Here is a 26,815-nt window from a genome sequence, read left to right as displayed (position 1 = left end):
AGAAGCTGAAATAGGCTTTAGATCTTAATTTTTATTAAATTGTTTTTAACATTTGTTAAATTTTAAGAAAATTCAGTAGAAAAATTGTAGAAAAAAAAAAGAATTCAAAAGGTGACAATTTTAATTTTTATTAATTTATTTTTTTAGTAATAATTTCTTATAGTAAAATATAAATTCATTAACTAATTAATTCAATTTAAACTTATATTAATTACTCTTAATTAACATAAACACGTGCGTTGTCATTTGTTAATTAACTTTCATTTGATTGACTTTTCTTGTTAACTAAATCCATAAATACGTAATCGATGCTACTTATATAATTACGTCGTCTAATACATTAGTATAGCTAACTAATAAGGTATGTTGTTTAAAACTCTAAAGTTTTTTTAAACAATTGGATTATAAAATTTGCAAACCTATGTTGGGCAAATATTCAGTTATGCAGCATTCTAAAAACAAATTTTTTTTTTTTTTGATCGTGATTTTGTTGTAACTAATTAAAATTTTATGCCAGCTCAAAATTTGATATTAATCTTTAAAAAAATTATAATAAAAAAATGGTTTTGAGTAATTTTAACGCGACTTTCAAAGCATTTAAATTTTACTTAAAGTATGTTTTTGCGTCATACTTTTAAATAAGTTTCAGATCAAAACTAAGATTATTCTTTGTTTAAATGGAAATTAAAACGATAAAAAAAGTTGACACTTTAAACTTTCAAACATGAAAACTTGATAAATGGCCGTAACAATTCATACAAAGCTTTTTCTGTATAAAAATTGAAAAAATTAAAAAATAGAACTTTAAAAAAGTCAGCTCGGTTCGAATATAAGGTCAAGGTGTGCTTATTTATTTTGTGTAATTACAAAAACACTAGTTAAACACCCTAAGTATTTGAATAACTAATCCAACCAAACGCTGACCTGTTTGAGATATCCATTGTCAATTATCTTACATAATACTTAACAGTTATTTCTTATCACATAAATTTGTTTATTATGTGCAAAGTAATAAATATAATGTAATATCACAGTAATATACTGATAAGATGATATTCTATTCATTAATGTAAACCTTGCGGTTTTCTGTGTTTAAACAAAAAGCATTATGAAAATAAATATGTGGTTTAGCGATCAGATTAAGGACCGTGGTGGTATTATATACCGTAAAAAATATTATTTAAATTTACATTCAACTAATTATATTTGCATGTACAAATATAAGCCATTCATTTTTTTTTAATTTTTTTGACATGTAAAACAACAGATTAAGGCTAACAATGTTCTGCTACTTTAAATTAAACGTGAAAATCGTAAGCCTAAGGAATGTAAGAAATTATATTAAAACGATAATGCGGTTAAGTCGGTTATGTTCTTAATTTTATGCAACATAATTTTTCTGTTATATTACGTATTGTAATTTAAAAATTAAATTAAGTATTGTAATTTAAAAATTAAATTAGGATTTATTTTTGCCTTTATTTCTTACATTTAAAATAAAAGAATTATTAAAATTCCGTGGTTGTTTAATATTATTGCCCAATAATATTTAAGTCAGCATATTAACATTTTTTTAGCTTTAATTACAAAAAAAATAATTAGTTTTTGTAATTTCCCGAAAAGAAATTTTCGATTGTAATTTTCGATAAATTTGTGTAAGTGCCTTTTACTTAAAAATCAATTACCAACGGATTAAAAACTCAAAGAGTTTTGTAATCACGTCACGCACTTTAAAAGACTAGACAAAGATATATTAGTGGGTTTTAAAAGTTAAACACATTTAAATTATAATACATTTTTGTCTAACATGCTAATGTATTAAAAATGACTAACATTTTACAAAGAAGAGTGTATTTATATTAACATATGCGTTGGTGTAATTTTAAATTGGGCAATTTTAATTTAGAGAAATATAAAGGTTTTTTAAGTAGATATAAATTTAACAAGTTTTTATCTTGGTTGATCTGCATTACAAATCACAAATCTTCGTTATTGATAAATCTATTTTCATAGATATTTGCGTTGGAGTAGATTAAAATTGGCCAATTTTAAAGCAAAATTTACGCGGTGGTCAGCATTTCGACTGTTGATAACAATCAAGTTTTACATTTCTTGTGATCTGTTTTAAATTAACCACATCGAGCATACGTCATATTGTTAATGCATTGTTTGGTAAACGCTGGCGGCAAAACCATTAAAAGAATCATGTTAAAAAGAAAGGATATTTTGAGATTTGATCTGAACGGTTGCTTGTTCTGATCATCTGTCAAAATTGATCGTCCATTAAGTTGCAAAATTGCCAGAACATTTGATACAAATTGCACCGTTCTGACCTAACATTTAAGCAACTTGTTGCAAAAGTTAGGAATAAGATTTTAAAACAACTAAAAATCCCCATACTTATACGATTTTATCTTTTTTAGTCATACATTAAATGTCATCAATTTAAAGAAACAATGTTTCAACGAAACATATTTTTATTCTGAATATATATATTATATGTACCAAATTGGAAACTTTTTTTGGGACTTTTATAAATTGGGATTAAGTTGTTCAATACAGTTTACATACAAATACACTTCGGGATTAATTTAATGTAGTTTAATAAACAATAATGACTTAAACTTAAAAGTAATTGGATAATGACGTGTCCTATAAATTTTAAATGTTAATGATATTGTTTGCCTTGATGTATTCTTTCAAAGTATTGTCATTTATTTGGAAGAGTTTAAATAATGTATGAAAAAAGATTATTTATTAATGTTTTTAGTAATAACACTTTAATGAAATTGGCACAATTTTTGTTGATAATATTTTCTTTTACAAATTTTTTATTGGTTTAAAATTTTCACTTTAGGTTAATTTGTAAATTTACCAAGTCAGGAGTTTTAAGATATTGACAAGTTTTTCGAAGATCTTAATCAGCAATTTTACATGCTTAATTAGAATTAGGAACCTTTGTTGATATATTTAGAAATTAAACTTTCCTAGATTTGAAGTTTTATATCACAACATTCTTATAAACATTGGGAATCAACACAGTTAAGCAAAATTAAGCTTATTTATTGAAAATATTATTCTCAATATGCCACCAACGTGTTTATTACCACACAATTGATCTTTTAACCTCTTGTAACCTTATCTTGAACAGGTGTTGGTAGGGTTAACCTTCTTTTAAATGCGGTTTATATCCTTGTAAAAGGAAGTTACCACTTTTGGGTTGTTAAAAATTTAACTGAACATAAACTTTGACGTTTTAATTGTCAGTTTCTTAGATGTAAGAGTTTGAATTTTACATTTAAACTTATTTGATTGGTCTTAGAAGTAATAACTTTGCTAAATGTTTAGGTTGTGACAAAAACTATTTAAACAATGCAATCAATAGTTTATTGGTGCACTAAGCAAAAAGATCAAACCACTTTTTTGTTTTAAACAAATCATATTTTTTTGTTTCAAACAAAAACTATTTAAATGTTAAAGTTTTTAAGTTGAGAACACTTACCAAACCAAACTTAATATCTTATTTACATAAGTAATGTATTAGCCTTTACACTTTATAATGTTTTTTTTATTTGATTGACTTTGTAAGTTTAAGGTTGGTGTATTTATTGCCTCGCCCGTATTTAAGCAAATAGTTTTGGATTATCATTTCTCTATCAATTTAACTAGCACGTTTCTCACAAAGATAGGATTTAACATTTTAAATTTTACAAAGTCTAAGTAAAGTAAATATACTTATTATTTATCTCGTATTAAGGCACTTTATTTTTTAAATTTAAAGAAGATTTGTAGGGTTTAATTGGCTTTACCTACTTATCCACTTACAATTAAACAAGGTTTTAGAAGGTAATTACTTAATATGGAAATTTATGTTCCGATGACGACATATTTCGTAAACAAATATATAAAATATCTTAAATATCTATTTAAAGTTGTTAACTTTAAGTATATTATATTGTCGTGTTTTCTATGCCCCTAAAGAGCAAAAATGTATACAAACTTGACAAAAACTGCTAAAATCCCATTTATTTACACAAACTTTGTCAAAAGAACTTAAAATATGTTTCACATACAAACTAAAAAATTAGAGGTTCAGACTTACAAGTAAATCGTAAACAATGCGTTATTTAAGAGGTCATAATCTTATATTGTTATGTCATTGTGATGTAAACAACGAATGCAAAACCACGATGTCGCGAGCTCGTTAAGTCGTTCTAAGAAGTTTTAAACAATAAAACTTGTGACGTAACAACTAAAATATTAACTGACAATTGGTTATATTATGTCAATACCAAACTTTACTAATAAAAATACTAAAAAATATCTTGTTTAACTATTTATTAGGTTGTATATATTATTATAGTGGTAATTTATATTTATTTATTTGAGTTGAAATTTTAAGGTAAAAATTTTTGGATTAAATATTAATAACTGTGGTATTGCATTACATTATTAATTCTTTTAATTATTAATGACCTAAAAATTGACCTTTACTTTTTAGGTTTTTATTAGTAGGCTCATTTTTTAGTAGAAGGCGTTGTTGTTCATGTTTTAAACATTATTTTTTTTTTTAGAATGAAGGGTTTAATTTTCGTCCTCGGTTTTTTAATCTCATCAGCAATTGCTCAAGGTAAGGACAAACTTTTGATTTTCAGTAATTTTTTTACATCATTTTTTTGCACATTTTTTGTCAAAAAATATTTTAACTTTTACATAATAAAAATAAATTCTATTTCAAAATTTAAAAAAATATCGTTTATAAAAAAAATTTTGTTTAATTTTTTGAATTTATTCATTTGTAATTATTTTTAACGCTTGGATCAAGACTATAGCATATATGTGCAATTAAAATTGAAGCAAATTATTTAAACAGTTTATTTTAAGCCATGACCTTGACTTTAAACTAGTTATTAGTGGTTATGTTAATCTCTGTATAGTGATGTAAGAAATGATAAATATAAGGTGACAACCACAATTATTTAGCCAGGATTTTCCACTTTTATTACCGCAAGTCGGAAATATGTTTTACGATCTTTTGTTTAATTATAACTTGTCAGTGAAAATATTTTACAAAACTTTTTACAGATTTTAAATTAATTTGCAATAGGTTCAAAGTTGCCAAATTTTTTTAAAAGATTTTTTTTTTTTCATTTTTCGACAAACATTTATTAGTTTTTTGACATTACTCAGTTTCGTACTAACATTTTTCAAGTCTTCTTTAAGATTTAAAAATAACTGGCAAAGTGTTAAAATTTGCAAAAATTTTTTAAAAAGTATTTGTTATTTATTTTTCCAAAAATTTTTTTGATGTTAAACAAAAAAAAATTAAATTTTTTTTCTAAATTTTCACAGATGTAGTCCAGGTCGTGTGCCTTCAAGATGCGATAACAGCAAAGATCCAAAAAGAAGTCGTCAGGACGGCGGGATATGAGATTGGTGATGTTCATTTGAACGACAAAGATTGTGTTTTTGATGAGGAGGACGACGAATTTTTTATCAAAACAATCAGCCCGTTCTCATCATGTGGGACCCATTATATCGTAAGTTGTACCTTCGCGTTCGAATCTCACTAAGAGCAACTTGGCGACTCATTAATTGTGTCTAACTTCTATATTTATCAACTGCAATTTAGAATACGGTATGGTTAATTTATTTTATGGTAAGTTGTATTTTTGAGTTCGAATCCCGCTAAGACCAATTAAATGTGTAGTTTTTGACAACCACAATTTAGAATAAGGTTTAATACTACATTGAAAGTTAAATTTCCATGGTTTAATTCCCGCTAAGAGCAACTAATCAAATGTGTAATTTTTTAAACTTAACAACCACAATTTAGAATAAGGTTTAATACTACATTGAAAGTTAAATTTCTATGGTTCAATTCCCGCTAAAAGCAACTAATTAAATGTGCAATTTTTTAAACCTGACAACCGCAATTAAGAATAAGGTTTAATTTACTACATTGTAATTAATTTTTTTTAGTTCAAATCTTACTTATTCTAAGTACATGAAACTCTTTTAAATTTAAAATAACAAGTTGTTGTTTAAAGCGAAACCGAAAAGAATTTGAAAACAGTTTAAGCTATTTTTGTTCCTCAAAAAAATTTCTTGAAAATTGCATCACCAAAATTACCTGAAAAACAAAAAAACAACCAAACTCTAATAAACAAATCGTTTAAAATTAAATTCTAATCCGGAAAAGATTTCTATCTACGACGTCAGCATCACCATTAAAATGTTGTTGGGGAGGTTTGCGTCATCGCAGAAACTACTTGCGGTGGTGCAAGTGTTAGGGTAGCACAGTTATGACGTCACAAAATCAATTCTCAATGCCATTTTAATTATGACGTCATATTAATAAAACTGGTAACCACTTTTGTTAAGGTCATTTTAGCAAATGACCACAAGTGTTTTTATTTCAAATGGTCAAAAGTTACATAATAATATGTTGTCCAGTTTAATACAGTGGTATTAAATTAATTGTTGGTTGTGGTTGCTTTTAATGCGTTTGACCGGAATTAAGACAGCTGACTTAAATTTTTATTACAAATATTCCATTTTTTAAACCATTATCGATATCAATTTAACTTAACACGAAGAATATAACCAAAGTTTATGTTATAGTGTAAATATGAAAATGGCATAAACCAGTTTTATTAAAATATACAAAAATATTTACTTTTAAAATAGGGTTTGTAATAATTTAAGACATGGTTTTAAAATATATTATAACATGGTAAAATTAATGAAGGAACTGAAGTATTTTCATATTTCTTTTTTGTTTGATACTCTAGTTTTAAATGCAAATAAGATAATAAAGTAGGGCGTTTAATATAATAAATTACTTTTTTGCAATATGTTGTTTAACCTTTTCGTATTCTATTAAATATTTATATTTATTTTTGGCGGCCGAAAAATCGAATAAATAATTTACCTTTTTCAAGATAACATTTAAACAGGAAAGTCATCTTATTATTAGGTAAACTTTTGAAATTAATATTAAATTGCCCAACGATGTTTTAGTTAATTAATTTATTTTATTAAATTCGCAATTTTAAAGTTTTAACCAATTCATAATGACGAAGTTTTAATAAATTGTAAAAAATAGTTAACTACTCTTGTACACCATCTGGCGGTAGATTAATATTTAATTTATCCAGGCCAAATTTAAGCGCTAAAATGTAACCACAAAATTTACTTTGCCAAAACTTAAACGATAAAAATAAACTTATAATACTAAAATTATATATACTTTTTTTAGATTAATAAACTAAACAAAAATGTTTACAAATTTTTAACACAAAAAATTATTTTATTTTCAGTCTAACGACACTCATGTTGAATTCTCCAACTCGATTTCAACTGTTGAAACTGGACCAGCTTATCCTTATGGCGTAGTGATTGGATCGTTAGCAAACAACAAAGTACTGAGCGCTCTTATATCTTGTACTTACAGGATCGACCTGAATGTCAGCACTATGTTTATTCCAAACATCACAATCATGTGAGTTTTAATTTCAGGGTTCGAATCCCGGCGGAGGCAATTTCTTTAAAAAATATATTTTTTTTAAATATTTAAAAATCTAAACTAACGTACATTTTTTTGTTAATAGTTAAATATTTAATTTTGTTTTAAAATAAGGGTGTTTTAAATTCAAGCTATTAATATAAATGGTAATATATAGGGAAAAAATTCCAAAAAAAAATTTCTATTTTAAATTTTACGAAAAAAATAAACTCCCGCGAGGTGGCGATATGGAGTAAAATTTATTCTTCAATATAGTTTGAACAAAATCGCAAATATTAAAAATTTAAAACGATGAAATGTGTATAGCCTAAAGGCATGAGAAATTCCGCCTTACCAAGGCCATGCTATAGTTAAAAAAGTTATATTTGATATTTTGTACTAGCCATGAAATCCTTCATATTTATATGTTACCTTTTAGCTAAATCATGTCAGCATCTAAGGAGCTTATGTTATAAATATTGTTAAACATGTAAACTGATATTTAAGTTTAAAAGGTTAATAGGCAAAAGAAGTTTATAAGAAAATCTCTTTTTCGTCATTTTGAATTTAAAGATTAAATATTTTTATTAATGACTTTATTTTTTTGCCACTAATAAATATTGTAATTAACCTTATGTAAAAGTATATATAATCTTCGGGTAAACTCCTTAACATATAAAATTACACCAATATTTTTGTTTTAATACAATCTTTAACTTTAACAGAACTGATTTGGTAAGGGTTAACACTATATACAATTGGCAAACACAAAAATACGATGTTGTAGAAATAGTCCTTTTTAAAATAAATATTAATTTATAAAATCATTTACAATAAAATTTAAACACATAAGCGAAATGTTTTTGAAATTTATTTACATCTTAAATTATCTGTGTTAATTTAAATATTATTAAACGTGATATAGTTTTACTGATATAAACTGTTAATATTTTATATTTTCAGACCAATTCGAATTCCTGATGCATTCGGTAAGGGACAATTCCAAGCCGCCATGGCCTTGTACACAGACTCAAGTTACACCGATGCCTATCCTAGTCCTCCTACTTTGGATGCAGATGCAACCATCTATGTTGGTACGTAGTAGAGGAAGATTATTTTGTAATAAACAACATAAGGATTCCTTATATAAACTTACTTAAACATTATGTTTTTATATTTCAGTTAGCCTTAAACATTGTAGTAGTTATTTAAGTTGCAAAAGGATATTATTTCACCATTTAAAAGGTTTCTGAATCAAGTTTTTAAATAAAATTCTTGTTTATCTTGAAGGTGTTAATTTACTTGGACAAGCAAGTCAAGATATCTATCTTCTTATGCAAGACTGTTGGGGTACAGTTTCGGATGACCCCAACGCTTCACCCCAGTACCCCCTTCTCGAAGATGGGTAAGTGACGTCATTCTAGTTAATGTGATGTCATAATAACTATAGAAATTCCAAGGTTTAAGTGATATATATTGAAAGTGGAAATTTTATTTAAATATATATTTGGGTTTAACGTTTTTAGAAAAGTAATTTTTTTTAACTGGCTATAGTTAGAAATATAGTTTTAGATATACCACAGAAATTTATAAAAATAAAACAAAATAGCTCACAACTTTTATAATGAACAGATTTGGTTAAGTTTTCGTGAACGCTTCAGGGTAAAAGATCTCATATTTATTTTTGTAGGAGATTATTATTTTAGTATCAAACCTGATTTCGGCAAAAAAAAATTATTTTCTATTTATTTATTTTTTAAGTGTATTTTATCGGTATATGGAAATTAGTTTCTAAATTAAAACATATAAAATTAGTATGTGGTTCGTTTGGTAAAATTTTGTTAAATTTGGGTTATTAATTTATATAAGTTATACCAAATTATAGCATTTTACCAAAAATATTAGCTTTTTTAAAACAATAGCATCAAAATATTAAGAAATAAAAATTTTTTCTGTAATTCTCTAAATTAATTATCATAAATATTATATAAAAATATTTTTTATATAAACGCAATAGGTAAATTTGGGTCTCGTTATATATAACACTTAAAGATTAAACTAAAAAATAATCTTTTAATATTAAAATTAAATACAATGACATTTTGAAACGATTTTTTTATCTTAACAACAAAAACAAACACGGGATTTTATATCTATTTCAAAACAATAGGTTTTAGTGTTTTTTCTTTTCCGTTGCGACATTCTAATATATTATTACACAAACAATCCCGCCTACACCTTTGGGCAATTCAAAACTGATTATGACGTCATACTAAAAGGATTATGACGTAGATTTGATTTGCTCTGATTATAGATTTTGTTGAAAATCTTAAAAAATAAACACCAAAAAAAGAATAAAAATATAAGCATCTGTGTTTGCGCGTTTTTTTATTTTAAAATGTCGTTAAAATGTGACTAAATAAAAAACCATTATATAACTTTATAAATAATTAATTTATTATCTAAAAAATGGTTTTGAGTTTTTATAAATTCACTAATGTATGTGAGAATTTAAATGTCACGTGACTTCTACATTTTAAATTTTGGATCGGGTAGAAAATTTTAAACGAAAAAAATACTTAATTGTTTTTTATATGATATATAATATCCATTTTTGGCGCTAATTCTTGTACATTTTGTATATTATGTCCTATAATTAAAGAATAAGGCCTACTAAAATGTGTGTGTATTAAATATATCTTACAAAATCACAAACGAATTTACAAACCATAATTTAGATGTCAGCGCACCTTAAAGTTGTAATTTTCTTTAAAACCAATTTAATATTTATGACGTTATAATATGATTGTGTTAGATGGGTTTATATGTTATAACATTTCGTGCTAAAAACATGAACAACAATTCCATATTAAGTATAAATTGGAGACAATTTTTAACCTCGGGCTACAACGGCGTAGGCGCGCTAAATTATTTAAACGAAAATAGCGAAAACTTCTCGGAAAAGCACGGTTAAAATTTTCTTGCGCTCGGCCAGGAGTTTAAAAATGGCGCGTTTTTAGCCCTCGGCTGTTAGCGCGCCGATAATTGCCAGCTCGGCCAAAACTAAGCGCAGAGTTTGTATGTTTTTATTGCTTTTCCTCGGTAATTAATTGACAGGTCTCACATACATTATTATCAGTAGCCTTAGGGCTAGCGCTGAATACCTCGCGTCTTCGCTTTCCTTTGTTTCCTTCATTACTCATAATCGACTCTTCTTGCGCCTGTATCGGAGTGGGAAAAACGCAAAGAGGAATGAAATAAGCGATTTCAGACTTGTTTCTTCACTAAGTTACTTGTGTTTTATAACCGCGGGCTGTCGTAGGCGTCTTAGATTAAAAATCTGCTACGTGGCAGTTCAGTTTAGGAAAAAATAGCAGCAGTTTAACAGTTCTTAGTAGCAGTTTGTTAAGCCACGAGTTGTTTTTTCGAATTAGAACGAATAAAAAGGTATTTAGACCCGCAATTTTTTGTTAACTTGTATCTAAATACAACTACTATATATATTTGTATGTTTTAAAAACAGTTTTTTCTACCTTATACTATTAACAATGATTTTTAAGATAGTTTTTTAACGAGGTTTTTGTTTTAGTTGTGCTATCGCAAGTGCTGGTGACGGATTGATTCGGGTTGCTGAGAATGGAATTTCTCACCAAGGATTGTGGAATGCCCCAGTCTTTAAATTCGTCGGCGAAGATCCAAGTTTTAACAACGTCTGGCTTCACTGCGACCTTCAACTCTGCATTAACGAACAGTGCCGACCGGTAGGTGTTAGTTCAACTTAGGCAAGGTTACTTATCTATTTTATATAATATTTTTGTTTGATTTAAAAGTGTTTTTGTAGCATATTTATATATACTTGTACAATGTTTTAAATTTTTTTGTCTATCTAACTAAGTCGGTTTATCGTAAATTTAATCATAAAATACTATAAGTGAAATTTCTATTTTTTCTCCAGCAATGTGACGCTAAGAGGCGCAGAAGAGCTGCCGGTTCGGTAAGCGAAAACTCGTGGGGACCCCCAGATTTTGTCGAGAAGCACGTGATCTCGTTTGGACCAATCACTCGCTTTCAGATCGAGGTCGTGCCGTCAAACGAAACGAAGACAGTTTACGTTGAACGAGTCTCCAATGCCGCTGAAAAACGTAAGTTATAACAGGAAAAAAAACATTTAAATGTATAACTTAAAGTTACGCTTATGTTATAAGCCACATATATAACGCAGGGTTTAAATGTCAAATTAATATATCGTTTGCATGTTGTATATTGATAATTCTCGTGGTGTTGTATAGCGTTTCCTTCTGTTAGTCTTCAGCATTTTATTAATGTTTGTTGAAGAATTGCAGGTGGTAGGCGCTACAACATAATTTCATCTTTTAATTAATTTAAAAATAAAAACTTTGTTAATAATTTATATTATCAAATACTTTAATACATAGATTATCATTACTTACTATTTTATTAAGAAGGGTTTTCTGTACGCTGTTGAACCTTATTTAAATAATTTAAAATTTACTTACTTACAGTTTCGGCCAATAACAATAAGCCAAAACCAGCACCGACTGAACCCGCAGCTAGCAGTGTGACTTGGAGTCTTTCTATCATCATTGTTGTCGCAGTATTGGCCGCTCTTGCTCTTATCTGCATCATTCTTGCTTTGGTTGTCGTTATTCTACGTCTTCGTGGTAGATCGTCCAACTCTGGGTTCAACTTAACTGGGGTGGTAAATAAAGGCTTTGACGCTTAAGCCTTTGCTGCGTTAGGCTACTCACAACCGCTACATAATTGCTCTATAGTCGGTTCATTCTATTATTATTGATAATATAAATCCCACACAAAAGTTTCATTAAAATTAAAGATTGTACAGAATTTCTACATATTGCACTTGTGTCCATAAGTATTTAGGTTAAATTTTTTAAACTTTTACCCCACTCCAGCAGCCGCTTTTTACGTGTTCTCGGAGTTTTGACGTCACGTTGTTGTACGCTTTTATACAAGCTATTACATATACCAGCCACACCTTAGCTTCATTTTCATTTTATGTCGTGTTTTATTTAAACAACCAAGAAAAAAATAATCAAATGCTTTCACTTTTGGGTTTATGTACATTTGAAAACGCGAAATTTTTATCAAAACTTATTTTAAAAGTGGTATTATTCAGGTTTTTAATTTTGTCCCTTTTTCCGAATCTTTTTACTTTATCATCATGAAACTTATATATCGCCTCGCATCATCAATAAGCTTGTAAATTATTGCTTCGTCATGTAATATAAAGATGTGTTTTAATACAAGGTTCGTTTCAATAAAAGGGTCGCTTATACATATCAAAAATTGCGTATATTAAATGAACTAAGTAGGTTTAGTCACCTAATTTTTACTTGGAAATGTGTCTTGTTACAGAATCAGTTTGGTATACCTAAACGCACTTGCAAACGTTTTGTTTGTAGTGTATTTTGTGCAGTAAAATAACCATTGCTTAATTTATTTTTGGAGATTTTTTAAAGTTGTTTTAAAAACGTGTTATTTTAAAGCGCCGCTGGGCAAAGTAGACAAAAATTTTGTTCTTTTTTTGTTTGAATTACACCTAACAGAGAGGTGGTTATTTATTTAAGATATTATGCATACATTTACTGAAAAAAAACACTTACCAAACATGCATACGTTCACTGGAAAAAAAAACATTTACCAAACAACTACATATTTCTTTATTAGCTAACTTTAAAGGTGAATTGATAGTAAAAACTCGCAAAAATTTATCACTTTTTTAATTAAAAGTTTTATAGTTTTTATTAAAGTTTTATATTGGTTAAACAAAATGTATGCCAATATAAAATGTAACTTATATATACGATGGTTTATATTAAATTAGGACATCTTTTATATTACTTCTCATGACATATTTCTTTTACTGCTATTGTGTTTAAATGTAGTCATAAAAAACATCTGCGAATATAAAAAAGTGATAAAACATTACAAGCAACAAGAATGCTTGTAAAGGGCACATACCTAGCTTTATCTGCAAAGTTTGGGTCGTAGTTGCTAATGTTAAGCAGCCCAGTTACCAGGGCCATGTCATGTTCAAAACTTAATTTAAAATAACTTAATTCTTTAGATGAATTACAAAAAAGTTTTTGTAACTGCGATTAAAAATGTACTTAAAATTTTGTTTTAATACGTTGGTTGCAACAATTGTTTAAGGCAATGTCTACATTCACTTTGAGTTTGGAAAAGTGCAACGGTAAGTTAAGTTTTTTTTATTTATTTATGTTTTTTATTTAAGTTAAACTTTTTTAAAGAAACCTAAATTGTGGTGTACTGGTTTGGAATTAAACCTTACTTTAAGCTGTGATTAACAGTATTTGAAATGGGAAAAATAACTTTAGACCGGCGCGGTAAACACAAAAATCTAAAAAAATATTAAGTGATATCAACTTAGGGTATTTTCAACAATTTAAAATTCCACGTGCGCAAAACCTTTTTATTAAACGTTTCAACTTCAAAAATAAAGAACTACAAGAATATATGATTTTGTAAGTGTGGCATAAGGAAGAAAGGTTTTGAAGTTATAGACTTTGAAGAGATTCGACCTTAAGGCGTTTATGCATATTTCTAACGTGTTTTATTAGCAAACCGATTTTAACAACAGAACATAACAAAATTTAAAATATTAAATCAATTTGTTTTATAATAAAGTCCTGGTAGTAATTGTTGTAACATTCTTGAAATCATTATTTATTGTGGTTAAATAAGGCCTTTTGGCAGTTTAAATAATATTTGTTTAATATTACAATAAAGCTAGAGGTATTTACACCAATATTTGAGATAAAACTATTAAAAAACAAATATTTTAAAAAACAAAAATTGTAAATTTTTATGAGTAACTTAACTATTATTTTTAGAAAAAGAAAAAATTTTGGCTGGCGAACTTAGAAAAGTCTGTGATGAAGAAGGCAAAGAAAAGGATGTTGCACAAACATACAATATCCTAAGACAATTGGCAACTATTTATCTTAAAAAATTTGAACTCATTGGTCATAAAGCAAAAAAAGCAAGGTTCGATTTTATCAAGAGTGCAGCTCTATATTATGCAGCACTCAAGCGAGCACCAAATGCAGAGAAAAATAACATTTTATTTGAAATTAAAGAATTGTATAAAAGTTTGTTTTTGTTTATAAATACTAAATCAAAGATAAATTTACAAGATCAAGGTAAACTTTTAATAAAAGATCTACAGCTGATGCGTGAAATTCTTGAAGAAGATTTTAACCAAATTGTCGACCCTTTCAGAGGTCTAAATCCCTTAGGTAATCCTAGTGCTTATAAGAAACACAGTTTTTGCGAAAATGTACAAGTTCATCTTAAAAATACAACACAGCATTACATTTGTTTTATAAGAAAAGTGTGTAACATTGCTTTGGATGTCTTAGGTCCACCACCATGCAAGTTTGCTTTATTGGGCCTAGGCTCATTGGCAAGGTATGAAGTAACACCTTACTCTGACTTTGAAAGCCTAATTGTTATTGAAAAAAATGTAAATAAAGATTACTTTCGTAACTTTTCTCTTCTTTCTCATGTTTTAGTTATTAGTTTAGGGGAAACTATTCTTCCAGCGGTTGCTATAAAAAGTCTTAATAACAATGATAGTGGCAATGAAAAGGATAATTGGTTTTATGATATATATACACCCAGAGGAATTTCTTTTGACGCGCTTCTTCCACATGCTTCCAAAACACCTCTTGGTCGTTTGGCAACTTTAAAGAAGCAATGGTCAACAGAGCTTATAAAAACACCTGAAAAAATGGTTGGTTTCTTAGACAGCTCCATAAAGGCAAAAGAAGGTTATCACCTTGCTGAAATAATACAACAATCTATCTATGTTGCTGGAGATGAAGCTCTAGGTGAAAAGTTTATAACAAAAATTTGGCAAAAAATTTGTCATATGAATCAGAAAGATAATTTTAAGGCGCTTTTTGATAGTATTAAAGATGACCTTTCTAAATATTGTTACGATAAATTAGAAACTGGCAAAGAGATTGATGTTAAAAAGGATTTGTACAGAGGTCTTTCTATCTTAATACCAAGGCTCTCCTGCTTTGTATCAACTTGTGCAAACTCTTCCTTTGTTGTACTTATTAACTTACATAAAAGTAAAATAATTGATCTGTCTCTACTTAATGATTTAGAATGTGCATTGGCTATATCAAATTATGCAAGAATGCTTCAGTATTATATTGCCCACAAACAAACTGAAAAAATATCAGGGAGAAGATCTACATCTTCAAGTGATGAAATAAGTATTGCTGCTCTTGTGAAACTTATACTTACTGGTATAGATTTTCAAAAAAGGCTTTTACATGCAGCTGAATTAGGGCAAATATCTTGCATGAAAAGTACAGTGGTTGATAAAACAACATTACATTTTTTAAAAAAAGGTCAAATTCTTGGACGATTTGAAAAATACGAATTAGCAATAAATTGTTTTTTTAAATATAAGGCTTTTCTTGAAAGAAATAATTTATGTACACCAGAAAAACTTGCTGAACTTTATTTTCAGATGGCAAAATGTTACTTTGCAACAGAAGATATACAAGAGTCCTTAAAATGTATTGAGTTTGCTATTGAACAGAGTGATAACCACGATTTAACACAAACAAAAAGTTACACAAACTTACTTTATTATAAAATTTTGTGTCAGATTAAAATGACAACTAGTTATTCGGATATTCAACTTTTGCTAAAAGAATTAATTAAAATTTTGTCCTATAATGATTCCGCTATTGAAAGTTTAACGTCTCAGCCTTTGGTTATTTTATTTCAAAAGTGTCAGGAAACTCTTTTAACTCCTGAAACTATCGAAATAGCAATTTTATTAGGGGATGTAAATTTTCAACTGAACATTGGTAAGCTAGCCTATAAATATTATAAAAAAGCCTACGACATATATAAGGAGTATTATGGGTCTTTCGATTTTTCAGCAAGCTTTCTTCGGATAGTCCATGGTGTTGCTTTATCACATCTAATGACTGGCAATGTTGAAGCTTGTTTAAATAGTAGTATTGAGGCTATGAAAGCAGCTGTGCATTTACACAATAATAGTACTGAGCCTATTAATGTCTGTATTAAAAATTGTATGCACAATGTCGATTTTTACTGCTATAAGGTCTGGAAAATATTTTCTAATTGCCTTAAATTAGATGTTACTTTACTTTATACTGAAAATTCAATTAAAAGAATGGCACAATGTTTAAAAAGCTGTGATATTAAATCGTTGGAAAAAAAGAAGGCTAAAATTTTATTTCAAACTGGAAAAAATCTTCTTGATAATTCATGTTTTACAGATGCTTTAGGGGCATTTACAGTGGCCAAAGATATTCTTGTCTCCATTCCTAGCAAAGCCTATTATACTTTACACTGCTGTTTCTATATCGGGTTGTGTTATAGAGACCTAAAAGAATACATTTCTATGTCACAATATTTTTGTGATGCGCTCATTAAAGTAAAATTTGATTTAAATAATATCTATGTACTACTTAATATTGTGAAGAAAATTGTAATGGCATGTAAATCTGTAAATGTGTATGATACAAGCTTGGGTAATGCCATCATGAATTTTATAGAATACATTTTAAAATCCACTATGAGCTTCAAGTTTAATGAAGTCCATGCTGTAATAAGTGTTGTCATTGATGAAAATAGTTTTCAATATAATTCAAGTAAATATATTAGTTTACTTGAGAAATGCTTGTTAAATTGTCTGTTACAAAAAGATTTGTCTAGAACACAAATGTACTATATTATAAACACAGTTCTAAGTAAACCTACAATATATCAGGATGATATACAGCAGTTTGTTCAACAAATCATTATTATATTGGAAAAGTTGCATGAGCGTTCAAAGCATGATAATATTCTTGGCGACAACACCTACAAATTTGTACTTGAAGTAATAGTTTCTTATTCACTTAAAAAAACCTCTTTAGTTCAAATGATGATTGCAATTGGAAATTATCAAAAGGTTAAGTGCTCAAACACCTTGGCTCTTACCACTTTCGAAAGGGCAAAAACTAAAATAGATTCTTTGCCTTCAGATATGTGTCCTTTTAATTATCAAATATCCATTGATGTAAGATTAGCATTGGCTAAAATAAAAGCTGAAATGAACCTAATAGAAGCATCATATGAATTTACTTGTATTTATGAATTTATTGACTCTAATATCCAATTGTTTTCCAAATCTGATCTTACCAAACAAAAGTTTAACATAATTTTTGAGCAATCTTTGGTGCTCCCCTTTAAAAAATTTGCACCAATAACAATGAAGCTTTTTTGTGAATTGTTAAAAATTGATGACGAACTTTTTAAACTAGAAAAACCATTAGTGCTTTTTCTTTGTACATTTTTGCCAAACATTGACTTTAACAATTGCGATCAAATTAAGGGTATTCTTAGTGTTTTAGACAAAATTACAATCGATGCTAATGTGTTACAGTTAGCAACAGATGAAATAGTGTTAAAGGATTGTGTAAGTAAAGCTTTAAAAGCTGCCAGGCATTTTTTAACAGATAACAATTCCTATTTAAACTGTTTTAATAACTGCAACTCTCTTTTATCCTTTCTTATTCATTCTGTTCACAAAAAACTACAGCTTCAGCAAAATTCTGATATGCCAGCAGAAATGGTTTTAGTTTTAAAAGCAGCAATTCTTCATGACAAATTACATCATTTTGGCAATAAAAATGATATGTTTCCTGTGACATTTGAAGACAAAATGCTAGACATTGCTAATTTTTACCAAAGTCTGAGAAAGGTTAATATTAAAAAATGTTAATTCAAGTTTAATCTTTTTTATATGACTTGGTCATTTTCTATTTCAATAATTTTATTTTTAAATAACTTATTTTAAAAAGATAGTAGATTTTCCAGTAATGATTGTTTTGTTTAGATAATATTGTCCAAAGCTTTTAGCTTTGATTTGTTATCTCCTGTTCAAGTTTTAAGAGTCATCCATGTTTTAGCAGCATGTAGTTTTGACAATGGGGAATACAATGAGGCAATAACATATTACAAAAAATATCTTAATTATCTGGAGGCCAACAGTAAAGCAATAAGGAAAGAAACAATGGCATATGCAAGGTTTAGTATACTTATTTATAAATTTTTTTAGCTAACATAAAAGTTGTTTTTAAAGAATTTTGTTGGTAAATAAAAGTTCCTATAAATTACTGCCTGTAACCATACAAGATATGGCAAATCTTAAATGCTTGATTCATAGGTAATCTTGACTTTTGCACTACCCACTTTCCATAACCAAATAAAATAATCTCTGTAGTAAATAATAGTATCAGGGTGCTAAGTTTTATATGGTGTATATTTATGACCATATTTTCTTTTTAGACTAAAAATTTCAGCTCTCTATTACTTGACAATTTCTTTTTGGAAAATTAAACAAAATGCTGATGTTTTAAAATATGGAAAAAAGTTGTCCAATTTAGTGTTCTCTGACAAACCATTTTGCTTTGGTAGGTTAATATTAACTAATAGAACATATTTGCAAAGATCAATTTAGTAAATACTATTTTTAATTAATGATAAGCTAATATTAAATATATAGTGAATATTTGTGTTATACATTTATATTTCAAAAAAAAGTTAGAAAAATTTGAAATTTAACAAAGACTGTTAAGTTTAAAGGCTCTAAACTACAAGTGATCCTAGTTGCCTTGTTGATTCCTACTTAGGTCCATTTTCAATTAAATTGACTCTCCTGATTATAAAACAACTATTGCTTTTAATATCGCTGTTAAACTATTTAAAACACCCCTTTATTTAAATGTACATTGGAGGAGTTTTTGCATTTTCGTAACATTAATTATAATGTAAAATATTTTTTACCAAGCTTTAACAAATCCACTTTCCGAAGAAATGTGGGAATCCTTTATTAAAGAAATCAACGAAAAACTAGGAATAACAGAATCTCATAATATACTAAGGGAGTTATAATGAACATATCAAAAAAGACATTGTTTTAGTAATTCCACTTAAACTGTTATTAAGTGGGTTAACTTTTGTATATGTAAGTTAAGTTGATTTTCAAACTCAGAAAAAATTAGATTTTTAATCGTTATTTTACTGTTAATTTGTATGTTTACCATTTATATTTAACTACGAAAAGAGATTGTTTATAAAAATTAACATTTTTATATTTTATTGGTTTTAATAGAGGGTACAAATTCAAACAATTTTATCAAAGAAATTTTTTTTTTAAAACACAAATATCAGTATTTTAAATGATAAACTTTGATATTATAAGCATGGTACTAAATTTTATCCATGATTGTTTTTTTAATATTTATTGATTTATTACTTATAGTAGAAAGAAATATAAAACTGGCACACGTAACAGAATTTTAATTATAATTTAGAACTTATAATGCAGTAAAATAACACACTAATGAAACAGAAATTATAAAAGATGTATCCAAAATGTTGTGTTAGAATTAAACTAACAAAAACCAAGGAATGAAATCTGACTAGATAACAAATGTTAATTAGCACATTTTCAATGTAGCTAAAGTAGAAAAAATGATTTATTAAAAAATCGCAGAGTAATAACATAAGTTTATGCCAAACGTTTTCGCTTTTGGGTGCTGATATAAAACACATTGTTTCCTCTTATAAAAGCGTCGCCATATTTGTTTTTCAATTGTCCGTTAACATATTCTTCAGTCTGTTCCAACGCAATGTTCATGTATCCATCCAAACACGCTAAAACGCCCCTGTAATCCACCCCGGAATTCAATTTTACAACCACCGGTCTGCCAATAATTTGTTTCAAAAAATCGCTGGGAGTTTGCTTTCTACTCATGGTACTTGTTGCACTTAAAACAGTTCGTTTGCAGTTGAAAAACCGGATGAATTCACTTCAGAATCGTAAAATTTCGCGGTTTACGTTAACGCATGAACAACATAAAACCTCAAGCGGCAAGCACATATAAAAAACACAGGATTTTTCATCTTGCGTATATGGTATTTAAACCTATTTGACAGTATAAACAAAATTAATAAAAGTTTTAAATGACCTTGTTTAATATATAATATCGATATTGAACAAGTAAAAAGCTATCTATGCCTGTAAATCAACCATTTTAAATAATAATTTTCGTAATATATATGTGCCACGCCACGATCATTAGCTTTATTAACACGTGTGTTACCAACGTTATTTTGCTTCCCCATTTGACATTTGTAAATCTTCGTGCAGTTAAATAGCGAAAAATACTATATTAAAATTTACTGTTAAAAAGGTCGAAACTGTTAATATAGTGTTAAGAATTTGTTTGTAGGGTGATTAAGTATGGCTTTGGGTGTAAATGCCTTACGTGAACAAATCGAGCAAGCAAAGAAAAATCTCCAGAACGTAAATGAAAATATTATTAAAATTACTGGAAGAGACCCAAGCGAGCAAAGGTACGTTACCTTTCTTCATTGTTTTTGGCTTGTTTATTTATATTTGTTAATTCATGGTCTTGTTTCCTATTTAATATTGCAATAATTTGAATTGTTAAAGTTAACCAGCTTGTTTTTTTTTGTGTATTACTTTTTAAATAATTTTATTTATCTTTCAATTAATTATTTGTTAGGGTGGGTCAAAAAGAGAGAGGGTTTCGCTCAAATGAACGAGGAAGACTTGGAACCGTTCATTTAGGAAGGTAACCTGAGTTGTTTCTCTTAATTTAAAACAAAACTTTTTTTTGAATATCTTTATCTTTGTTGGAAAGGACGACTTTACGTCCTAAACCTAGCGTATCGTCTTACTAAAGGGTGCTACAGCTCTAGAGCAGTTGGAATCAAACCCAGGACCTCATGTAGTTAAAGTCAAGTGTTCTAAACACTATACCATGATACCAGTGTTTTAAATGGTATTTGTACATACCAGTTAGCTCCAATTATAATATTTGATTTAATATTTATAAAAATAAAATGTTGTTTTAAATTTTTTTTAGGCGAGGTCGGAATGTCCAAATCGAAGAAGATCAAAATCTTGGACCCCCTGCAAAGCGAAGTGGTGGAATTATTCGCAGGTTAATTTAATTTCGAAATGTTGTAGTTAATTTAAGAAAATCGACTAAATTACACATTTTTTCGGTTTGTTACATTACCTTATCTTGAAAGCCAAATACAACAAAATTGTGATCTATATTCAGGGTTGCTTCAAATCCAAATGAATCTGGAAGAAGAGTTGTGATGAGTGGAAGACGTGCTTCCCAAAGAGATCCTTCTCCAGATAGTGAAGAAGAGCAAGAAGAAAATGTTAAAGTAACTTAATAATTTTTACTTACCTAAAACAAAAATTGCATGACTTACAATATGTAATCTGTATGTTTTGAATAGGTATGCCTATAACATATTATTTGTACTCACTTATGATAGTAATATTGCCATGCTAAATGTATATTAGGGATGGGCTGAAATCCAAATAACTTGGATTCGACGAGCCCGAGTATTTTGTCGTGATACTTGGCCGAGTCCGAGTACTCGGTTATGACATCATTTAAACGTATAAAACTGTTCACGAAAATCTTTCCTGCATAATTTTAAAACTGCAAAATTTGCCCAAAAAAACCCAAATGTAAAAAAAAAAAACCCAAATGTAAAAGTCTTAAATTTGTTATGTTTAAAATTTTACTTTGTAAAAAGTGTATTTGTTGAGCAATCGTTACTTAAATAACGTGATATAATTGAGAGTAGATTATAATTTATTAGAAAAAGGCAAACCTTGTGTTTTTTTATGTTTAGTAAATCATATACGATCTTTTAAAACTCGTCGTCCGAGTACTAAAAAATGCTCGACAAGCACGAGTATTAAAATATTCTTAATACTCGGACTCAGATTCGTTTGGCCCATCCCTAATGTAGATACACCATATGTTATGCTATTAACTTTATTATTGATTCTGTTTAGAAAACTGTTCAATCTTCAGTTGTGTCTACTGCAAAGGAAGTTACAAAGACTGATATAATTAATGCTCAAAATGTTGATGAAAAGGGCAAAGCAAGGTAAATATGCTTTTAACAAAAAAAAATTTCACCTAATTTTACTGTATTTTAATAATGATTTTTACTGTAAGTTATAAATAATTTATTTTCTTAGAAATCGAAGAATGTTTGGAATGTTATTAGGAACCTTGGCAAGATTTCAAACAGATGAAAGCAAGGCTGACCAAGCGGTAAGTAAAGATTTTAAATACAATGTAAAAACTTCTGTTACAATATTGATATATGTGTTGTTAAGGTGGTTAATTTACAAATTTATTAGCACAGTGTGATTTTTTTAGTTATAATTTAATTAGCCTATAATGATCATTTAATGTATAAAACAACAAATATTAAGGGTATGAACTAATAATGTCAGTTTATCTAATTAAAATTTATTGTAAGCTTATTTATTTATTCAAAGCTGGTTTGTTCATAAATTTGTCAAAAAATCATCAAAAATGATCTTTTTCTAAAAACAAATCTTTATAAATGATCCTTAGGTGAAACAGGAGCAAAGAAGAACCGAAATTGAGAAGAGACTGGAGGAGACAATGACACAGGATCGGAGGCAGGCTGCAGCAGAAAGAAGAGAGCTGTACTCGGCAAGAAAGGCCCAGCAGAGGAAGATCACGTTACTGGAGCAGAAAGTTGCTCTAGCATCAGAGGTTTTTTTTTAATTTTTTAAATTAAAAAAAAAAATATATATTTTATAATTTTACAATTTTTTTACTTTTTTTAGTTGGAAGACTGGGAAAAAGAATGGGAGAGGAAGAAAAACTTTATAATGACAAAGTCTTCTCCCCCAATTTTTTTTTTACCCAAGGACACGACTGGTCGCACTATCAGAGCACTGAAGGAAAGCAACAAAAGGATAGATGGTAGGTTTGACTAATTTTGTTATTTTTTAATGCAGAAATTGACGTTTAAAAATCGATTCGCTAAAAATAAGGTCGCAATTTTACAGCAATAATTTAAGTCATGATCCTTTTTTTATTACACTTGATGCCTTGCATTTTAAAAATGTACTACTACTATGCTTACTGAAGTTTAACTACATTGCAACTAAACGAACTGCGGAAGTAAAATTCACGCATTGTAAGATCATGGAAAGTTAATGTTAATAAATGCCATATAGTTACCTACAATTCGCAGAAATATGTCGATGTGATTCAATTAGTTCGAAACCGGTTTAAAATAGCTTTGTAAAAAATCCATAAATATACTAGAGTGTTTATATTATCGTCTGAACCATTTTTGGTTGATTTGCTATTTCTAATCTATTTGTAAAAATGATTTGCTTTTAGCGAACTGCAACCCACTATTACTTTCCCTGTAATGCTTTATTAACTTAACTAAATTTGAGCTAGCATTATTTTTATACTTCATTTGTTTATTCTAAAACAAAATCGTTTATATACCTTTAATTATGAATCCTAACTATCCATATTATTTGCTTTTTTAGAAAAAGTCGAGATTGCAAAAGCTTCAATGGTAAAAACTTTGGCTCTTATTGACGAGGAAATCAAGACATTGGATTCACACAAAGAAAAAGAAGAGAGGCAGGAAAAAAGGGAAGTTAAGGGGGTTAAGGGGGTAAAAATTGAGGAAACGGACGGGGTCGATGCATTAGCTGAAGACCCCAATGTTGATATTAATGTTGAGTTGGAGGGTGAGGGGTCCCATGGGGTAAATAATGGGGAGGGTGACATAGAAATTGGGGGTGAGAACAAGGGGGGTAGCGAAAATGAAAAAGGTAAGTCAATGGATGTGTCGTTAAGTGTCGCTGAATCTGATTCTGACATGTTTAAACCAAGCTCACAAGAATCTGTCGTTGATGAATCAAAAACGGAAATTCAACAACTTAAAAATGAAACAGGGTCAGTAAATATCACTGAATCAATTGCCGATGAACAAGGTGATATTGCAACAACCAAAGTCAAGGTGGAGGTTTCAGTAAAGGAGGGGCAAACTGAAGAGGAGGCTGCAGAGAAGTCTTCATTTTCTGTATCTTTAAACACTGAAGATGTTAAAGTTGAGAAAACCAATACTGACGAAACAGAGAATAAGGATTCAGCCTCAAGTAGCAGTGAAGATGAAAAAATGTCGGCCACACAAAGCAGTTCTGATAGTAGCAGTGAAAGTAAAACAAATACAACACAGGAAAAAACTTCAGATAAAAATGAAGAAAAGTCTGGTGAATCATCCACTGAGGTTGAAATAGTTAAGAAATCGATTGAGGTAGAAAAGCCGTCTGAAAATACAACTGAAGCTGTTGATGAACCTAAACAGCAGATTGTATCTCAAATGGAAGAAAATAAATCCAGCAGTGATTCGAGCGCTGAAGAAAGTCACTCAGAAGAAGAAGTTATTCCTAAAAAGGCTTTAATTAAACCGACATCAACTGAGCCAGATCAAAAAGCGGACGAGAAAGAAAAATCTTCTGAAGTTAAAAAACCACAAAAAGAGCACACTAAAGCTATTCGTAAAAGACACACATCTACTTCTACGTCATCATCCAGTGAAGAAAAAAGACGATCACCAGTGCGTGAAAAAAGTGGAAGTCGACACTCCGAAAATTCTCCAAAAAGAAACACTTCAAGACGCAGTCGAAAAAGTGAGTCTTCCCCAGTTCGTAGCTCCAGAGATCGTCGTCGTAGTAACCAATCTTCCAGAAATGAGCGACGACGTCGGCATAGTTCTTCCTCCTCTTCTAGCTCTTCTTCAAGAAGTCGTTCACCGGTAAAATCAGCAAGAAGGCGTCGGGACTCGCATAACGATAGAAAGAGAAGAGATTCAAGGGATAGACGTCGCCGTAGCAACAGTCGTTCAAAATACTCCCGCTCTTATGGGAGAAGACGTTAAAAGTCTGTTGTTGGTATCTATATTATATCATGTAATTTGAAATGGTAAGTATAAAGTAAGCCCTTAGACCCAGTTGTTTTTATGGTTCTCTGGTTTCTAATTAGTTTGTGCAAATTTATTCAATGTTTTGATGAATTGTTCGAAAGTTTATTAAAATCGTTCTTATTTTTTGAAATATGTAAATTTGTAAACTAAAACTCTTTTAGGTCTTTTGTCGCCACGTAATTTTTACTTATATCGTTTTCCTGATGTAACAGTAACTTAAATCAAAAGTGTAATTGTTAAAATATACAAACTGATTGATTTTAAATTTATTGTAAAACTTAAAAAATAATTAAATTTCGAAAAAAAAATGTTTTATAATTTTTTTATTCTAGCGTTCAGTTAAAAACAAATAAGTTTTATTTTTTTAGTTGATTTATTACAAAGCTTCTACAAAAAAACACAAATTCATTTTTTAAACATTATATTGGGCAATCGTAAATGTTAATCGCTTTGTCATCAGACACAGAAACTAGTTTCGAACCATTGCTGTTATAGCAACAAGACCAAACTTGGTCTTTATGGTCATAAAATGTGTTTACACATTGTCTTGTAGTCCCATCCCAAATTTTAACGGTTTTATCTGCAGAGCAGGAGGCAAAATGAATGTTATCGGAGCAGAAAGCAACATCTAAAACCCATGAAGAATGGCCACTTAGGGTATGGATAAAAGTAGCATTTTTAACATCGTAGACTTTAATCTGACCGTCATTTGATGCTGTCACAAGCCTATGAGAGTCTGGTGAAAAAGCTAGAGACCTAATAGGCATAGCATGCCCTTCGAGAGTGTGTAAGAGTCTTTGGCTTGCTACGTCAAAAACTTTAATAATTCCATCCATTGCTCCGCAAGCTAAATACTTTCCATCTGGACTATAAGCAATGCTTAGTGTAAATTTTCCTCTTGTATCCAACTCGATCTCACTACAACCATCATCAACGTTTATGATTACAATCTTACCACTCTGACCTCCAGTGGCGATGTGATGTCCACTCGGTGAAAATGCGACTGTCCACGTCTCAACTGTGCCTCCATCTATAGCTCGAAGCTGTTTTCCAGCTTCCAGATCCCACAGACGAATATGAGCATCCAGGGAGCTTGAAGCTGCCATTGTGCCAGCTCTGTTAATATCCACAGATACAATACCAAGTTGGTGGCCCTCCAGAACCCATTTAAGTTCAAGTTGTTCGTCCACCCATTTCCAGCATTTTACTTTATCATCTAGTGCTCCGGTCACGATGTGTTCTGTGCCATCTTTCTCACTCTTTCCCCAAACACAGGCCCAAATATCTTCTTCGTGAGCATGCTCTTGCTTAAACAGAATACTGTATTGTGTACTCATGGCATTCGATTTTAAATATCACTTTTAATTC

General features: G+C 29.1%; 3 protein-coding genes across 3 annotated transcripts; 2 read left to right on the top strand and 1 right to left on the bottom strand.

Moving 5' to 3' along the window:
• On the top strand, positions 1 to 12,829 carry LOC145742072 (uromodulin-like). Its single transcript, XM_082559823.1, has 9 exons — positions 1 to 111; positions 4,575 to 4,630; positions 5,353 to 5,540; positions 7,323 to 7,504; positions 8,471 to 8,601; positions 8,798 to 8,912; positions 11,097 to 11,268; positions 11,463 to 11,649; positions 12,031 to 12,829. The coding sequence occupies exons 2-9, from the start codon at positions 4,576 to 4,578 to the stop codon at positions 12,249 to 12,251; spliced, it is 1,251 nt and encodes a 416-aa protein (XP_082415949.1). The 5' UTR covers positions 1 to 111; position 4,575; the 3' UTR covers positions 12,252 to 12,829.
• Positions 12,830 to 20,757: 7,928 nt separating this feature from the next.
• On the top strand, positions 20,758 to 25,726 carry LOC145742599 (uncharacterized). The gene is made up of 9 exons (XM_082560375.1): positions 20,758 to 20,971; positions 21,145 to 21,213; positions 21,508 to 21,585; positions 21,709 to 21,820; positions 22,467 to 22,561; positions 22,656 to 22,731; positions 23,041 to 23,205; positions 23,280 to 23,418; positions 24,003 to 25,726. Exons 1-9 carry the CDS (start codon positions 20,859 to 20,861, stop codon positions 25,400 to 25,402), a joined length of 2,247 nt encoding a protein of 748 aa, XP_082416501.1. The 5' UTR covers positions 20,758 to 20,858; the 3' UTR covers positions 25,403 to 25,726.
• LOC145743821 (uncharacterized) lies at positions 25,723 to 26,812 on the bottom strand. Its single transcript, XM_082561868.1, has one exon. The coding sequence runs from the start codon at positions 26,782 to 26,784 to the stop codon at positions 25,867 to 25,869; it is 918 nt and encodes a 305-aa protein (XP_082417994.1). The 5' UTR covers positions 26,785 to 26,812; the 3' UTR covers positions 25,723 to 25,866.
• Positions 26,813 to 26,815: the final 3 nt, after the last annotated feature.

This window comes from Corella eumyota, chromosome 2 (assembly GCF_963082875.1).
Source record: "Corella eumyota chromosome 2, kaCorEumy4.1, whole genome shotgun sequence".
In the NCBI taxonomy this organism is placed as follows: Eukaryota; Metazoa; Chordata; class Ascidiacea; order Phlebobranchia; family Corellidae; genus Corella; species Corella eumyota.
Note: the sequence above shows the minus strand (reverse complement) of the source record. Positions and strands in the feature narration are given on the sequence as shown.

What these genes read in the sequence shown, in the direction of transcription:
- LOC145742072 (XM_082559823.1), top strand. Translation starts at nt 4,576, where the DNA reads ATGAAGGGTTTAATTTTCGTCCTCGGTTTTTTAATCTCATCAGCAATT. An exon ending in TTAACGAACAGTGCCGACCG is followed by an intron (nt 11,269 to 11,462) that starts GTAGGTGTTAGT and finishes TTTTTTCTCCAG; the next exon opens with CAATGTGACGCTAAGAGGCG. An exon ending in CTCCAATGCCGCTGAAAAAC is followed by an intron (nt 11,650 to 12,030) that starts GTAAGTTATAAC and finishes ACTTACTTACAG; the next exon opens with TTTCGGCCAATAACAATAAG.
- LOC145742599 (XM_082560375.1), top strand. Translation starts at nt 20,859, where the DNA reads ATGGCTTTGGGTGTAAATGCCTTACGTGAACAAATCGAGCAAGCAAAG. An exon ending in AGCAAGAAGAAAATGTTAAA is followed by an intron (nt 21,821 to 22,466) that starts GTAACTTAATAA and finishes GATTCTGTTTAG; the next exon opens with AAAACTGTTCAATCTTCAGT. An exon ending in GATGAAAAGGGCAAAGCAAG is followed by an intron (nt 22,562 to 22,655) that starts GTAAATATGCTT and finishes TTATTTTCTTAG; the next exon opens with AAATCGAAGAATGTTTGGAA.
- LOC145743821 (XM_082561868.1), bottom strand. Translation starts at nt 26,784, where the DNA reads ATGAGTACACAATACAGTATTCTGTTTAAGCAAGAGCATGCTCACGAA.